This window comes from Zootoca vivipara, chromosome 6, assembly GCF_963506605.1.
Source record: "Zootoca vivipara chromosome 6, rZooViv1.1, whole genome shotgun sequence".
Lineage (NCBI taxonomy): Eukaryota > Metazoa > Chordata > Lepidosauria > Squamata > Lacertidae > Zootoca > Zootoca vivipara.
Window position 1 is genome coordinate 34,292,548 of NC_083281.1, and position 17,809 is coordinate 34,310,356.

Below are 17,809 nucleotides of genomic sequence, written 5' to 3' on the forward strand. Positions count from 1 at the left end.
AAATAAAGGTAAATATGCAAAGTTAAAGACTTAAAGACCACCTTCGTCTCTACACACCCTCTCAGATGCGGAGACCAGTTCCTATGCCCTCAGAGGCTTGTAGAGTTTGTGGCTTGGGGAGAGGCTCTTCCTCCCCACCAAGGCACACCAGGCTCCTTCATCATACAACTACTGGTGAATGCTGAAAATGCATCTCTTTACTCTGGCTTGAGATGCTTGAGGTGTTTATTCTTCCCAAACTTTTCATCCCAGATCCATCATTGTGTTTTAATATGTTACGGTTTAATTTTTTTTGATGATTTGATAATAATGCTAATCATGATACAGGATTGGCTCATTTAATTTTTTATATTTATGAGCTGGGTAAAATTTAATCTGTTTTGATTTTGAAATTATGATATATATTTTTAAAGTATTCAAAATTGCTTGTTTTTTTAAAAAAGAAAACATCAAGTCACTTTTGACCAAACAAGGCAAACTGTCCTGAGTGCATAACAAAACGTTACATGCTAATACAGAATCTGGTTCAAAGGACTGGCTTTGCTATTTGTGTCATGACTTCCAAAAGAACATACCAACACAAGGAAGGAGGAGGACAAATTGCTTCCTGACCTTGGGTAAGAAACCAGCTGGATTTTGAGCAAGATGAATGAGACTTGTCGACATAGGAATGAAATCTCAATATATTATATTTTCTTGCGTTGCTACTTAAGAATGCAGAATATCCCTGGTGGATCAGCTGAAGGATCTATCTGGGGTTGGGAAGCTATGGCCCTCTAGATACTGTTGGACCCCAACTCCCATCAGCCTCCGTTAGCATGACCAAGGGCTGGGCCTGATAGGAACTGGAGTCCAACAATATCTGGAGAGTCACAGAGTTGAGTTCCCCCATCCCTGACTTTATGATTGTGGGGAGGCAGAGGCTCCTGGCAAGCCCATGAGCAGGTATTCTTTTGTCCAATTCCTGTTTAAGGCCATCTAAGAAAAAGACCATCACTACATCTTGTGGCAATGAGTTCCACAAGTTAGCATTGTGCTGTGTGAAGTTCTTACTTCTATCTGCCCTGAATCTACTGCCCATTGGCTGTTCCATAGTTCTGCTATGAGAGCAGAATAATTTCTCTCCCCATATCATTTTAGAAACCTCTATCTTAGGGCTGCCATATTTCAAAAAGTGAAAATCTGGACACAACCCAAATATACACACACAGGTCTTCTTCTTTTTTCTAAGTTAAAAAGCCCTCAACTCTTGAGCATTCCAGTTGCTTTTCTTCCCATCACTTTCCTGTCTATTGTCCTTTTTGAGATAGGGGGACCAGATCTTCACATTGCATCCGAAATGTGGCCCAACCAATGACTGGATGGATGACCTACAGTCATCAGGAACCATGGACTCACCTTTTTATTTTCTGTCCATTTCCTGTTGACCCCTAGGATAGAAGTTGGCATTTTCATGCAGCTACACACTAGATTTTTTTTTATAATGAACATAGTCCACCATGTTCTGCAGCTATCAAATGTTGAGCATTGGTTGAGAAGAACAGAAGGTGAGAATGGAACGCCCTGATTCAGCCTCTTATAGTCTATGCCACAGGGCCAGGGGTGAGGAACCTCAAGCCTGGGAGCCAAATGCGGCCCTCCAGTTCTCTCTATCTGGTCCTTGAGACTCTCCCTAGGCCACACACTCTTTCCCTAAGCCACACCCATCACCAGCCCTACTTCACACCCTCCGTGAATGATTTTGCCTGGCTGAAATTGATTGATTGCATTTCTATCCCACCTTTTCTCCAATGAGTCCATGGTTGCCCTCCTCATTTATTCCCCACAACCGCCCTGTGATGTGGCATGTGGGCTAGGCTGAGAGGCAGTGACTGGCCCAAGGTCATCCAGGGAGCTTCATGACTAAGTGGGGAGCTGGTCTCCCAGGTCCTAGTCCAACGCTCTAACCATGATGTATCCATGGTGTATCATGCCTCCCAGTTGCCCGGATGGAGGACAGAAGTGGAATCTACACACATATAAAAATGTGAAAATGCCTTTTTAAAAACATGTTCTGAAAAACATATTGAATTTTCCATAGCTCACCATCGCCATCTAGTGTCACATTTGTATAATGCACTTTACATCACACTTAAAACGTTTTACAGGTATTTGCAGCTGTATAGCTGAGTCTAGAGAGAAGCATGTGAGTGTAGAAAGTAGCCTATTGTACAAAGCTTAGATATGCGGCTGTTGCTTTACCTCCTTTTCCTTCTGGCCCTGCCAACCAGATATGCGGCCCTCAGAACCCAGACAGGAGTGTAGACCTTGGTCTGAAAAAGGCACACACACCCGGTCCCCTACCATAGGGGGTCACAATCCACCACTGAAATGAATGGGGCTCCTGCATGAGGCAGCTCAGATTTATTTCCAGGCGGTTTGACCAGTGATGCTCTTTATGTGACCAATCTGTGAGTGCACATCACAGCCCTCGAGCTACTCTGGAAAGCAGACGTCTTACCCAGGAGAGTAAATGAATAAGCAGGACTACGGCATACAATAATAATAAAAAATAGGCACATATATCTTGGGATCCAGTTCTGAGTAGCCCATGTACCGAAAAGCTTCTTTACTCTTGATGCCAAGTTAACATGGAGGCTCCATAACGTACATACCATACATTTGGGCCCGTTTTAACGTTGCAATCTTATGAACCAGAGTATTTCCAATTACGGCCTGTGACCAAAACTTAAGAGAGGAGGGTCCAAATGGAGTGATGCTTTCCATACCGAATTCATTTGCCTGGTATAGATTGCTGATGCCTGCCTACGCTGTGGGGAACGCATCTCCTCTTCCATGCTGTTGAAAGAAGTTCAAGGGCTTTGGACTCATATACTACCGCATGTCATCCTACCTCCGGCCTCCAGATAAATTGCTTTGGCCACCATCCACCATCACATCAAACAAGCCACAGCCTAGCAGCCTGATTTGCCATTTCCTTGTTGGGAGCTGTATAATTAGCCAATAGGAACTGGTGCTTTCTCCAGTGAATTCTGCAGGGTTTCTCACCTCACCCTTTGGGAAGGCCAGGCTTCAACTATTGGCTAATTGGCCGCTGCTTAATAAGGCAACTCCTTTTTAAAGTGGCTCTGAGAAGGAGCATGTGTGGTTGAGCAGCAATGGGGATGCTGATCTTCCTAGTATGGGCTGCTTTTCTTGGTAAGTTTGACTGTCTTGTTTTCTTTTTCTTTCAAATTACTGCCTAGGCAGCTACATTACTTTATTTTACCCTTCTGGGATATTGGGGCTAGAGGGCTCTGTATGAGAACCTAGCAGATATAAGATTAATAATAACACTGATGAATCTAGCTGGAGGAGATGGAAAGAATGCCAATTTCGGTGCTCTCTCTTTCTCTCATTTTTCAAATCTTATATTCAATATTCCACAATTCTGCCATGTTTGTTGGGCGTTTGCTTAGGAAGTTAAGGTTACTTTAATCTGTTTTAGTATTTTAACTTTTGTATGTTTTAAAATACTGTTGTAGGCAAAGGGTCTCTCCTGTGTTAATTATGCCCAGGTTGTTTCTTTAAAGTTAAGTGTTCTTTTACATTGAATTCTTTGCATAATGATGATTAATAGCAAAAATCTTGAAGAGGGTATGTATGAAGCAACTTCCCAAGGAGGAAAGGGTTTAATGTTTGGGGTGGAGAGAGGAGAGTTGGGGAAGGATGTATAAAATTATGCATGGTGTGGCAAAAGCAAACAGCAAGAGGTAGTGAAGTGTAGCGGTTAGAGTTTTGGACTAGGGCCTCTCAGAGCAAGATTCAGATCCCTGCTCAACCTACCTCACCGTGTTGCTGGGAGGATAAAATGGGAAGGGGCTGAACCACATATACCACTTTGAATTTGTTGGAGGAAAGGTGGGATATAGCTGTTAAAATAAACAAATAAATTGAGAGGTATCTCTCTGTCTCTCGTTATACTAAATCCCAGAGTCATCCAAGAAAGTTGAATGGAGGGAGAGTCTTTTGATTTTTGTCTTCTAAGTTTTTTATTAATACTTTTCCAATTTATACATCTCATTAGTTTTACAATCAATTTAACATTTCAAAATTTGACTTCCTTCCCCTCTTTCTGCGGTTCCTTAAATTGATTTTTTTATATCTTTGGCATATCCAAATTCATTGAATAGTGGGAGATTCAGGACAGCCGAAAAGAAACACAGATAATCATAACTAAACTATGGAATTAGCTATCATAAGGTGCGTTGATGGCCAACAAATGGGATGGCTTTAAAAGGTGATGAGAACAATGTATGGAGTCTAAGGCTATTAGCGGCTGCTAGCCAGGACAGCTGTGGACTACCTCCAATGTCGAGGTGAAATGACTCTGAATACCAGTTTTGGGGGAACATGAGTCTGAGACTGATCCTGCGCTCATTTGCTGCTTGTGGGCTTCCCAGAAGCATTTGGTTGGCTTAGGGGCCAAAGCGACATTTTGTGGGGGTTTTTTAGGAGGCCGGGAGCCCTCAATGTTCAGAGGGCAGCCCTCTGGCTCCTCGCAAGTCACATGCACAATGTCAGGATGTCAAGTTGGGGGGGGGGCCCTCAGCCCTCCTGAGAAACTGGTGCCTCTGCTGGTTGGCCACTGTGAAAACAGGATACTGCTCCTGGTTGGGGCTTTGGTCTGATCCAGCCAGCCTCTTCTTATATTCTTATGATGCACTGAACACAATTTCCTTTGTGGGCAAGTGGCAATCCTTTTGTCTTCTTTGTTTTGCATTTCAGTGGTTGACTGCACACCTCCACACAAACGTCTGCAGGTGCTTCCCAGGTTTGGGAGCGCCTATCATATAACAGGTAATGAACGTCTTCCCTGCCCTTGGATGCTTCAGGGGGAAATCATTTATAGAGACTAGGCAGAGATGAGAGACCTGTGTTGGGGGGCAGAGTATGTAACACACTTCAGGTGATAATGGAAAGGGATAAATTATTGGTCTTCTCTACACCTTTTCCGTCCCAATTTCTAAAGCAGAGATGGGAAGCCAATGGCATTCCAGGTATTGTTGGACTCTTAACTCCCATCACCCTTGACCCTTGGCCATGCTGGCTGGAGCTGAAGGGAACTGGAGCCCAGCAACACCTGGAGGGCCCCAGGTCCCCCATCCCTGTTTTAAAGAACTGCATCTTCCCATTTAAGAGGTATGCTCACTAGAAGCAGGGCAGAAGATGATCCGCTCCTTAATTTCTGTATTAAAAATGGTTTGTGGCAACAGGAAGCACAGAGCTGGTTTCTGATTAAAGCTTATGCTGACGGATCGCATTAATTAATTGAAGCTTGCAGCCCCAAATGTGGAGAGCGGTGTCCTCAAAATTGGACCATCTGGTAACATAGAGGCACACCTGGAGAATTTGCAGGCTTAGTGCAAACACAGAAACAAATCAATCTCAAAGCAAGTTGGAACAAAAAGGGCTCTCATGGGCATCTGTGAAATTACCTTTCAAAAAAAATAAGCAGCCATCTATCAGTCACTGCTTTTGTGTGTTAATTTATTACTTTAACTTTTTATCAGCCTTCTGTTCTTTGCCAACTGACAGGTGTCCACTGGAATAAAGTTTATCTCTTTGTACTGCACTCATTTTTCTCAGTCTTATGTAAATGCAGCACGCTTGGAGCTAGATTATTTGTGATAAGTGCAGTGCCCATATCTCAAAGATGCTTCATTATGGAGGTGGCTCTGTGTGCAGAGGGAGTTTCCTTCAGTTTTTCTTGCAGGGCTGGGGAACCTCTGGCCCTCCAGATGTTACTACACTACAACTCCCATCACCCCTGAGTATTGCTCATGCAATATCCAACCATATCTGGAGAGTCACTGGTTCCCTACCCTTGGTGTCAGGAGCCAGAGTCAAGGGCAGGTTAGCAATGAAACACGCAGTGTCTGTGAAGTTAACTCTTTATTCAAAGGGCAGGCCTAGTGATTACAGCAACTCTTCCCAGTAGGTCTTGCCCCCAATGAGGCAGTTGCAAGGACTAAAGGTCCCTGCCTTCCCACCGCTCCCTAAGGCTCCTCCCCAGGGTCCTTCCCCAGCAACTTGAGGCTCCTTCATCTTGTCTCTCTTTGCTCTGCTCTCTTCATTCCTTTCCATGTTCTGGGAGACCAGGGAGGAGGGGAGCTGGTCACAGTAGGAGGGGGAGATTCCCTGGCTTCCTCAGTAGCCTGCCCCCACTCCTCTCCAGCCTCCGATTCTGGACTGTTCTCTGCCACAGACTCTTCCTGCTCACTAAACACTGTTACCTCTTCAGCTTCAGACTCCGACTCCTCCCAGTCTGCTCCCTCTCCACCCTCTGACCATACATCATCATCCCTTCTTTACTCTGGCTAAGCAGCTGTTGCAATTTGGCTTCCTTTAGGGATCCTGAAACTGCCTTATGCTGAAATAGAAGAGCCCTTCGAAGCCTGGTTCAATGAGACGGAGGGGAAAAGTCGTATCCAGTATTATCACGGTAAGAGAAGTCTGGTATTGCTAAAGAAGGTGGTTGGAAGACATTTCTCCCATGAACATAACCGCCTGGTTTGGGATCAGTTTTAGATGCTTTACACCAGGTCATATTATTTCTCTGTTAAGCCTCATAGTGTTTACTCCAGGGATGGCAGATGAGCCCTCTAGATGTCGCTGGACCACAACTCTGATCATCCTTCCCATCCAAGCTGGGGCTGATGGGAGTTGGAGTCCAATAACATCTGGAGGACCCCAGGACCCCCCCACAATAGGCCTGCTCTCTGACTGGCAGCAGCTCTCCAGCATCTCAGGCAGAAATATTTCCCATTGCCTGGTTTAATACGAAAATGATGGCCTGTATCCAAAGAAGCACTTAAGTCTATGTACACATAATACCTTTAAATAATAGTCGAAGTACATTCCTTCTCTCAAAGATACCAATAGAGTCCAACGATAACTAGAGGGCTGCTGGTTCTCCACCCCTGAGTTATATAAGCACAAGATAGGAATAATAATAGCAGAAACCTGGAATGTGCTCCTTAAGCCACTCCAGAGACTGTCCCAAGATAGTGTTGTGAAGCCAAAGAGGTAGTGAGACCTGTTCTATGTCACTGGAGCTCAGGGTTCGATCCAGTTTTCAGGTGGGCCAAGAGCAACATGCTCTTTCATACATTTGTAGGAGAGGTAACTTGGGCTGGTGGGCATGTGGCTAACAGCACCACAGCCAGCGCAAAGCAGCTTGGGCCCCTCGTTTAAATTTCTCACAATGACCAGGAGCATTCTGGGAAGTTTAAAATGCTGGCTACAAGTTATCCAGCATATGGGGCACAGGGTAGGCAGCAGGGCAGTACAGTATCACCTCAGACTTAGATGTTTGTTTGTTTGTCATATTTATTTATATACAGTGGTACCTCTACTTACAAATTTAATGCGTTCTGAACGCACATTTGTAAGTCGAAAAAAATTGCAAGTCAAATCCCATAGGAATGCATTGGGAGAAAAAATTCGTAAGTAGAAGCAACCCTATCTAAAAATTCATAAGTAGAAAAAATCCTATCTAAACCACATCCAAGATGGCGGATGGAGCTCCATTCGTAAGTAGAAACATTCGTAAGTAGAATTATTCGTAAGTAGAGGTACCACTGTATAGCATTTATACCCTGCTTTTCCTCCCATAGGGACGCAGGTGGTGCTGTGGTCTAAACCACTGAGCCTAGGGCTTGCCGATCAGAAGGTTGGCGGTTCGAATCTCTGCAATGGGGCGAGCTCCCGTTGCTCAGTCCCAGCTCCTGCCAACCTAGCAGTTTGAAAGCATGTCAAAGTGCAAGTAGATAAATAGGTACCACTGCAGCGGGAAGGCAAACGGCGTTTCCATGCACTGCTCTGGTTTCGCCAGAAGTACCTTTGTCATGCTGGCCACATGAACCAGAAAAAACTGTCTGTGGACAAATGTCGGCTCTCTCGGCCAGTAAATCAAGATGAACGCCACAACCCCAGAGTCGTTCGCAACTGGACTTAACTGTCAGGGGTCCTTTACCTTTATCTTTTTCTCCCATAGGAGCCCAGGGCTGGTGTATTGTACAGTACATTTGCTCACATATAATAAATAAATAAATAAAAGACTTGGGACATTTGAGAGGAAAGGAAATGTAGGCCCAGCCCACACCCTGTGTGCAAATTTTCAACTTGTATGGGGTTTTATTTTGTGGAATGGAATCTGGATGTGAGAGGATTCCCTCCCTCCCTCACCCCATAAAGCCTGGAATGGCATAATTCATTTTGCTACCTCGCTCTGCTGTATCTGTAGACCAGGATAGAGTTTTAAAGACTGTGGTTTTGTGCGCGCATCAAAAGGTTTATAATGGTTGCCATTGGTTCCTTCTCTGGAATAAGAGTGGCCCACTGCATCCTTTTTATTTCTGGATCACGAATAAAGCTGCAGGCTTTCCCCCAGACCTGATTCCTGTCATCTCTGAAATAAATAATCCACCCGGCTGAGATTGAAGAGCAGACCTCAGATTTATGCAGCATTTGTTGTAAAGGAATATTGTTTCCCAATATGGTGGGCTGGAAATTCTAATGGGGTTGGGGAGCCTGTGGGCTTCAATTTGCTGTTGGACTTGAGTTCTCATTAGCCCCAGCCACAGTGGTCAATGGACAGAGACCGTGGAAGTTGTAGTCCGACAACATCTGGAGGGCCACAGGTTCTTTGATCTAATGAAATAAGAATCAGGTGTAGTTTCTGAGGCAGATATTGGTGTAATGGAGTAATGAATGCTTCTTTCCTTGCTCCTCCAGGCCAGGTAATCACTTACCAGTTTAGCTTTGTAAAACCTTTTGGGGCCAGCTTCAAGGTAACTCCAGAAACCACAGAAACAGAGGCCAACATTAAGGAGTGCTTCCAGATCAATGGAACATTGGAGAAACCCATTGGGCCTCAAAGTGTCTTTCCTAACCTATCTGAATTTCAGGTGAGTCCCTCAAGCTCCTGCTTCCAATCATTTCAGTTCAGACATCACACCAAACTGTGCATTATGCTAACCATAGTTATAAGCTCATGCCATGGTTTGAGTCTCCAGACACACAGCAAGTGAACCATGCTTTAGAGCTCCTGATCTGCTTTTCTGTCCCATGCACTCAGTTTTGTCTGTTCATCCCTGTCTCCACGGTGCAACAACTCTTGAAGCAGAGAATTGTGGTGAAAAATTAGGAAATGTGTGGGTGACCTTTGGCCTCCAAATGCTACTGAACTACAACTTCCATGGTCCCCGGTGACTGACCATGCTTGCTGGGGCCAGTGGGTTGTCCTGGGCTGACGCTGCTGGTTACAGTTCAGCAACATCTGGAGGGCCATGGGTTCTCCTTGCCTGTTTCAAAAGCTCTTGTTTGCTGCACAAGTTATTTTCTAACTTGCCCTTCCCAGCCTCTCACTGAGAATCTCAATCTCTTTCCTGCTCTCTTGCACTCCAAACTCCAGACTGTTCGGCAGGAAGACTACAACGGACAGCCCTGCGCAGTCCTGGAGAGCACGTCGTATTGGGGCAAGAAGAAGAACATCTACAGGTTGTGGGTTGCAATTGCTTCCCCTGAGCCTGTCCCAGTGCACTATGAGATGAAGGGCTTCAACACCCTCCTGGGCTCCCACTACGACAAGTATGAGATAGACTACACCAGCTTTTCCCGCAGATTCCCCTCTGGCGTCTTTGATCTCCCTGATGGTAAGTTCACTGCAGAGCTGTCCTCTTGCATAGGGAGCCTCCTGTTTCTCCTCCTCCTCACCTACAAGGGTGCATGTTGCAGCTGTGGTAATGTCTAGCACAGGGATAACCAATGTTGTGCCTTTCAAATACTGGGTACTCCAACTCCTATCATCCCTGACCATTGGCTGTGCTGGCTGGGCCTGATGAGAGTTGGAGTCCAATGACATCCTGAGAGCACCATTTTGTCTAGTGCCATATATATACAGTATTTATGGGGGGGGGGTATATATAGTTGTTGGCGTTTAGTCGAGTCGTATATATAGTTATAGTTATTTACTGCCCTTCACCAGCAGGTTCCAGGGTGGCGTAGAACAATTTAAAATTCCAATTAAATATGTCAAAACAAATTACAGTCACAGGGTGGGTCCTTTAAATGCACATCTCAGGTGATGTCTCAGCTTGCCAGCTAACCATGGAAAAGCTATGCCTGTTGAATCTCTGCCTGCTCTGGATTCTATTAAAGGTACCGAGATTCTGTCAGGAAAAACAACAATATTGGTTTCAGCCCCAAGTACCAAGTACGGTTGCCAACTTCAAGACAACAGTGATGTGGTAGTGGTAGTGATGTGGTAGCATTAAAGAAACATCACAGGGCAAACTAAATCGGAACAAATCTGCTGCTATTGTGCTGCTGTTGTGTAAAGAAAATCTTGCAGACTGCAGCCACAATAAAAGACCAGCCTGGACTGCAACCCAAAGCAAGCAAATAAGAACTGAAGGGGAATAATTTGTATCTTATTTTGACTTTTGGTCATGGCAGTCACTTCTGCTTTCTGCCTCATAGGTATAAAATGCACACATTGGCCAGATGTAGGACCGGAGCATAGGATCTTGGCCAATCCCATGCAAGAATTTGTTGGGGGAGCCGGGGAAGTAGGCCGGGACCACGAGCGTCTATTCCATCACTACAAGGGGAAATTCAGAAAGACCTACAAGAGTGAGGAGGAGATGGAGCACAGGAAGCACAACTTCATCCACAACATGAGGTACACAAAACGGGGGTGAAAAAATTGTACAGTTGGAAACTGATAATTTGCAGCTGGAAAATGGGAAAGGGGGAAATCAGATACACCAGGCATGTGTGCTTTTCGTTATTGTTTTCCAGATACGTCCACTCCAAGAACAGGGCCAACCTCTCCTACAAACTGGCTGTGAACCACTTGGCCGATCATACACCAGAGGAGATGGCGGTGATGAGGGGGAGGCTAAAGACCGGTGAACCCAACAAGGGGTGTCCCTTCCCTGCCAAAGGCTACAACAACCTCACCCTGCCAGAGAGTCTGGATTGGCGGCTTTATGGTGATCATAAAGCCCTCGTTTTGGAATTTAAATTTGGAAATAATGCTTATAGTAGCAGTTCAAAGAGTGGGGGGGGAGTCCAAACTGAAATAGGACATCTGCAAAATTTAGTTGCAAAGAATTATCCAAAGCAGCACTAAGTAAGTAAGTAACCTTCCCTGTGAAAACCCACTCTTTAAAGCTGAATCAGAGCAAATGTCCATTTGGGTTTTCCGTGGATTGACCTTTGCTCAGATTGAGCTTTAAAGGGTGAGTTTTCACAGGGAAAGCTGTGGAGGAAAATAAAGGGCACTCACACATGGAGCTTTAATAATAATAATAATTTATTTATACCCCGCCCATCTGGCTGGGTTTCCCCAGCCACTCTGGGCGGCTTCCAACAGAAAATGAAATAAAATAATCTATTAAACATTAAAAGCCTCCCTAGACAATCGTGGATGTGCCTGGAAAGAGTAGGGGAAAGGTTATTATGGATAAGCCCTGAGTGCAATTTTATCCTCTCTATTCGTCCCGTCTATTCCCACACTGTACCCCTAAATCTGTCCTTTGGGGGTTCCCCCCCAATCCTCTAGAGCAGATCTGGGGACGATGACGAAGCACTTATGAGTGCTGCATTGTATACAAGCCAAAATGTATACAAGATTAAATAGAACGCATTTGTGTATTTCAAAAGTATTTCACTAAAGTGAAAAGGGGAGAAGAAGATAGGACTCTGCAGTATACCAAGAGCTTTTGAATGTAAATTAAATAATAATTTAACTAACCTAAACAAACCTGACTTCAAAACAGCATAAAACTGAAATATATTTCAATTAACTCTACTTTTTTCTCTCCCCCTCCCCCCCTATATTCAATAATGGGAAGTAGCGAGTGAAGGGCAAGGTGGTGGGAAGTTTGGCATGGTGGAAATATGCCAATGGAGCCAATCCTGTGCTCTTGTGTGTGGATTTGCTTCATGCAACAGCGACTTGGGCTTAAAGTAAAGGCATTTAATATGACAGTGTGGTTGAGATCGGTTTCTCTGTGATTTTTGTCCCCATTTCTCTCTGCCTACCAATGAAGGTGCTGTGACCCCAGTCAAAGACCAGGCTGTGTGTGGTTCCTGTTGGAGTTTTGCTACAACAGGAACACTGGAAGGCGCCCTCTTTCTTAAGGTGAGAACCTGGGCGCTTGGCTGTGTCTTGAGGCTTCCTTGATTCCTCAGAGCCCTGCACTCTCCGTATAAGAAAGACGACCCGGCGTATAAGATGACCCCCGACTTTTGAGATGATTTTCCTGGGTTAAAAAGTAGTCTTATACGCAGGAATAAACGGTATTTGGTTAAGGGTTCTAGGAATTGTAGCCCTGTGAGGGATAAACTAAACACATTGATTGATTGATTGATTGATTGATTGAATTTATATACTGCCCTAGATCCGGGGGTCTCAGGGCGGTTCAAAGAAGAAAATCAAGATATAAAACCACAAAATACATAATAAAAATAAAAACAACAACCCAATAGCCCGCCCTCCCAAACAGCACATTTTAAAAGGGCATAGGATGTAAATCAGATCAACCAAAGGCCTGGTTAAAAAGGAACATTTTTGCCCAGCACTTAAAGGCCTATAATGAAGGCACCAGGTGAACTTCCCTGGGGAGAGCATTCCACAGATGGAGAGCACTGCAGAGAAGGCCAGTTCTCGTGTTGCCACCCTCCGAATCTCCATGTGGTATCGATGTCACTGAAATTGTGAACCTGTTCTGTACCTCTTCATCCTGGGAAGTATAGTTTAAGGGTGCTGAGGGTTGTTAGGACATTCCTATTCCTTTCACAGAGCGGCAATTCCCAGAGCTTTCTGGGAAGAGCGGTTGATTTTTAAACTACTCTGGGAACTGTAGCTCCGTGAGGGCAATAGCTGCCTCCTAACAACTCCCAGCTCCCTTAACAAGCCAAAGTTCCCAGGATTCTTTGGGGGAAGCCGTGACTGCTGAAAGTTGTATGATCCTGCTTTACATGTATAGTGCAGAAGGAGACCTTAGATGTTTAGACCCCTGGCTTTTCATGCCGTCAGGCTGCAGAGCAGAGTGGGCGACCAGAAGAAGGTCCTCAGCTGAGAGACCCGCTGCCTTGGGCATTCCACAGCTGGCCACTGTAACTTTAAAAGCTGGCACCTACATGTGTTTGGTTTTTTTTTCCCGTCCACCCCATCCCTTTTTCTTTGCATGTCATCTCTTTTAGATTTCAATCCAGAGGGCATGATCTGGCATATTATTGACTTGTAAGCTGCTCTGGAAACCTTTCTAGCTAAAAGGTATAAAAAAAGAAAAATGCCTTAATGGAGGGCTCCTCCAAACTTCCACTGGTCCCATGCCTAGGTTCCAAGCAGTTTTCTGTTTGCCCCACCGGTTTCCCGGGGAATACTGTATATTCCTGCGTATAAGACTACTTTTTAACCTAGGAAAATCTTCTCAAAAGCCGAAGGTCATCTTATACGCCGGGTTGTATTTCTTATACGGCGAGTATATATCAAACTCTATAATTTAACTGGAAAAGTTGGTCTTATACGCCCTGTTGTCTTATACGCCGGAATATACGGTACCTGCTCTTTAGGGGCAAACATCAATCTGTGGGTAAACCCGGTGAGTGGTAAAGATCTCGTTTCCCCGGGGGAAAGCGGTGGGACAAGGGGAATTCTGGATGAGTCCTGACTAAATAAATATCCCATCTTTTCCATACAGACTGGAGTGCTCACTCCACTGTCACAGCAAGTCTTAATTGATTGTTCCTGGGGCTTTGGAAACCATGCCTGTGATGGGGGTGAGGAATGGCATGCCTACGAGTGGATTATGAAGCATGGCGGGATTGCCAGCACAGAGTCCTATGGGCCGTACCAGGGTCAGGTGAGTGCAGAATGTCCACCTGGAGCAACCAGAGGGTGGCATTCCTCTTGGGCAAACTTCCGGGGGCCACGTGCCTTACCTTTACATAGCCATGCAAAGGTCAGAGGTTTCTATGCATCCACACACCTCTGCATCCTCCATCTAGGCAAGCAGAAGGCATCAGTTTGATGACAAATTCCAGCAGGGCAAAAGCACCTGAGCTCGGAGCAAGTCCAGGGAGAGTCCCAGGGGCCAGATCAGAAGGGAACGAGGGCCATCTTTGCCCCACCTCCCAGGCCTGAGATTCCCTACCCTTACAACAGTGATGCCCAATGCTTCCTTCTTTAACACTATTGCACTTGAGATAATTTGAAGAGGGGACAGTGGGCTGCCTGTCGTCGTCATCATTGATCCCTTGAGGAAATACGAATGTCTGAATAAGACAAATGTGTGAATCATCCAGGTATACTCATCAGAGTGGCAGGGCTGGTTGCGGTTCTCAGCTGGGTGGGCACTCTGTCAAGGCTTAGGGTGCAAAATTGCCCTCAGGAGTTACTATGGTAGGAATCAGCATTCTTTAAGTTACTCAAAACAGCTCACCAAAGCTTTCTTGAAGGATACAAAGCAAGAATGCAGCTTCAGAGGGCAGGGCAATTTTTTCACCAGGACCACAGCAGGAGAAGGAAGGGTTAAATTCCCTGCTCTGCATTTGTTGCAATCCAGGCCAGTCACCTCCCCTACCAATGAGCTGCTACTAGCACGTTAAGAATACAAGAGGAGCCCTGTGGAATCAGACCAAAAGCAAACCTAGTCCAGCAGCCTCTTTCCTAGAGTTGCCAACCAGGCTCCACAGGGCAGGAGAACAATAGCTCCCCACAAAATGTGCATGATCATTGCAGATGTGCACCAAGTTTGGCTCTTGGATTCCGACACCCCATATACTTCCAAGCCTATTTTTGTGTTCATAATGGCTAGAACATGGGAGATAAGGTTCTCAGGAAGCTGGATGCTGCAACCTGTGGCTTTCCTTCCCTTTTGTGGTGGCATTCCGCACAAACAGCTCGACGTGTACCGGTACGTGTACAAATTGCAGCCCCAAAGCAGGGAGTGTGCCCAGAGTCGCAGTCTTGTATCTGAGGCTGGAATAGCTTTCTTGCAGTGAAACTGGGGTGTGTGTCTGCTTTCCCTTCACCAGAATGGCTACTGTCACTACAACGAATCCGAGCTGATTGCAACTCTCGCTGGCTATGTCAGTGTGGCCTCTGAAAACACCACTGCCCTGAAGGCTGCTCTTTACAAGCATGGCCCTGTGGCCGTGAACATTGACGCCTCCCACAAGTCCTTTGCCTTCTACTCCAGTGGCATCTACTATGAGCCAAACTGCGGTGAGTCTGATGTCATTCCTTAGTTCATAGCCTCTGTGGTGGGGTGGGAATTTTATGGATGTGTCAACTTTATAGGCAGGTGTCACAATGGAAGTCACCATTTAAGGCACGGATGGGGAGCCTGTGGCCCTCCAGGTGTCATTGGGCTCCAGCTCCAGCTCCCGCCAGCACGGCCAATGGTCTGGGATGAAGAGGGTTGTAGTCAAACAACTGCAGAGCTACAGGGTCATACCTGCTATGATGCTTCCCAGACCCTGAGACTTCAGGACCCAATTCTGAGAACAAGGGTGGCTCCTGGTGATGTCATGGGGATGGGACTTGGTGATGTCACAGGGCGGGCCCTGGTGATTCTTCCTCTGCATTCCTTCTTACCACTAAGCCCTGGAGATGGAGGTTAATTGGGACAGGGGAGGAGGGAGCTGTGAATGGCAGACTCCTAGAGAGTCCATGCAGTCATTTGCAGCTGACTTCTGCCAGGCTGAAGCTTACAAGCTGCACGCATCATCTTCTTAATATAAAATATTTTTTAAAGGCACTCTTGCCCACCTAAAGAGTCAAACCCTCTCCCCAGCACCTGGAGTGGTGCAGGCAAACATAGAGACTTCAGGTCAGCTCTGGAGGTCTGTCAGCATAAAATCAACAATAAAATGATCTCCTTAAAAACAAGTACAAAATGCATCACAAATCAATCATTAGATCAGCTTAGTGCACTGACATAGCTGGATCAGGGAAAGTCTGCACGAACAGATGAGTTTTAACCAGGTGCTTAAATGTCAATTCTGTAGGTAGTTGCTTGCCTGGTGTTCACTGGAAGTGCATTCCAGAGGGCAGATTTTACCACACGAAAGGCCCTGGAAGAGGGAGGGAAGGATCTGTCAATCTTGGTTCTCTCAGTTTTGCATTTTTTCCAATCTTAAATTTAGCTGACCACTTTTTGCAGCAATATGCAATATGTACTCTGATTTCTTCTCCACCCCTGGTCTTAGTATACACAAGGAAAGCTTGGGGAGCTGTGGCACTAGGTAGTGAATTGATTCCTGGTCCCTCTTTTCTTCTAGGAAATCAGAGCATGGAGTTAGACCATGCGGTCCTAGCTGTGGGATATGGGGACCTCCAAGGGGAGAGCTACTGGCTCATCAAGAACTCTTGGTCCACATATTGGGGCAATGACGGCTACATCCTCATGTCGATGAAGAACAACAACTGTGGGGTGGCAACAGCTCCCACCTACCCAGTCCTGGCCTAAGGGCGAAACACTGGGAAAAAGGATCACGCCAGTCAACGTACAATGACCCTTATCACTTCAGAGACCTCTTCTGAACCACATGTTGTTGAAACACCTAATCTAGAAATTGGGAACCTGGGTTTGGGTGGTTGTCATGCCACAACACATTCCTCTAAGTCTGATCAAAGTCCTGAACTGGAAGACATTTGTTCACTGACACAGTTCAGCATCCCTATGGCTGCGTACACACCATACATTTAAAACACATTTAAAGCACATTCCACTCCTACTAAATCCTCGGAACTGTGATTCCCCCCCCACAGAGCTATAGTTCCCTTCACTCTTAATGAACTACAACTCCAAGGGTTCTTGAGCAGGGAGGTGGAGAGAAATGTGCTTCAAATGTGTATGTAGCCATAATTTAAGACTTCAGTCTGGCTCCTGTGGTTTTTTTTAAAACATCTCTCCATATTTACTCTGATTAGTGTAACCCACACTGTTCAATACTACACCAAACCATTTTGCCTTAACAGTCTTTTGACATACTCCCTTTCCCCTCCAATCACTGAGCGGCAAGGATATGGGGAGGGGGTATATTTGACCATATATAACTCGGTATGTGAATAAACGATGTGCAGCAGACAAGCATTCATGGCTGGTGTAGAATTATTTACTCTCCTGATGCCTCCTAAGATATTAGCAGAGTGCATATAAAAATACACTTGTTTAGTGAAATTGAAACACCACAGATGTTTCCTGTTGTCCAAACACACACATTTCTCTGCAGGACTGTACTCGGGAGAAGCTGCTCCTGTCTGCCTATAACAAAAGCCAGCTCTGCATAGTACTGATTGGCTAGAACCAGAGTGTCAAGAACTCATCTCTTTTCCCCACACCCCAGCTGCCTTCCTGATGGTAGTGATACTTCATTTCAAAACTAGGCTTTTAAAGTATATGTGTTTCTTCTTAAGATCGATCTTAATTTATACATGGCATTTTGAAATGAAAAACAGCCTTTTGAGATGGCCCATATAGCAGCTCCAGATGCAGTTCTTGCGAAATTCCCTAGAGGAAATTCTGAAATACCCTTTCAGTTTATCAAAAAAGCACGACTTTGGCAAAGAGAAAGCAGAAAACAGAAATTTCCTGTGGGAATTTTGCTGATAAGAGTGTTTCACAAGTAAGTGTTTTTAAAGCTATAAGGCTTTCCTTGGAGGGTCCTCAAGTGGTGCAAACTTGCCAGTTTACACTTAGTTTTTCCACTGTGATAGGCAGACCCAGGAACACTGATTACGCAAGTG

The 17,809-nt window shown here is 45.4% G+C and overlaps 1 protein-coding gene across 1 annotated transcript; it reads left to right on the plus strand.

Moving 5' to 3' along the window:
• The first annotated feature begins 2,986 nt into the window (after window positions 1-2,986).
• On the plus strand, window positions 2,987-17,169 carry LOC118087582 (digestive cysteine proteinase 2-like). The gene is made up of 11 exons (XM_035120358.2): window positions 2,987-3,198; window positions 4,768-4,839; window positions 6,392-6,484; window positions 8,779-8,951; window positions 9,458-9,698; window positions 10,525-10,726; window positions 10,846-11,039; window positions 12,102-12,193; window positions 13,758-13,919; window positions 15,094-15,283; window positions 16,342-17,169. The coding sequence occupies exons 1-11, from the start codon at window positions 3,159-3,161 to the stop codon at window positions 16,527-16,529; spliced, it is 1,647 nt and encodes a 548-aa protein (XP_034976249.1). The 5' UTR covers window positions 2,987-3,158; the 3' UTR covers window positions 16,530-17,169.
• Window positions 17,170-17,809: the final 640 nt, after the last annotated feature.

Coding starts and splice junctions, on each gene's coding strand:
- LOC118087582 (XM_035120358.2), top strand. CDS start 3,159: ATGGGGATGCTGATCTTCCTAGTATGGGCTGCTTTTCTTG. Junction 10,727..10,845: donor AACTTCATCCACAACATGAG/GTACACAAAACG, acceptor ATTGTTTTCCAG/ATACGTCCACTCCAAGAACA. Junction 13,920..15,093: donor ATGGGCCGTACCAGGGTCAG/GTGAGTGCAGAA, acceptor TCCCTTCACCAG/AATGGCTACTGTCACTACAA.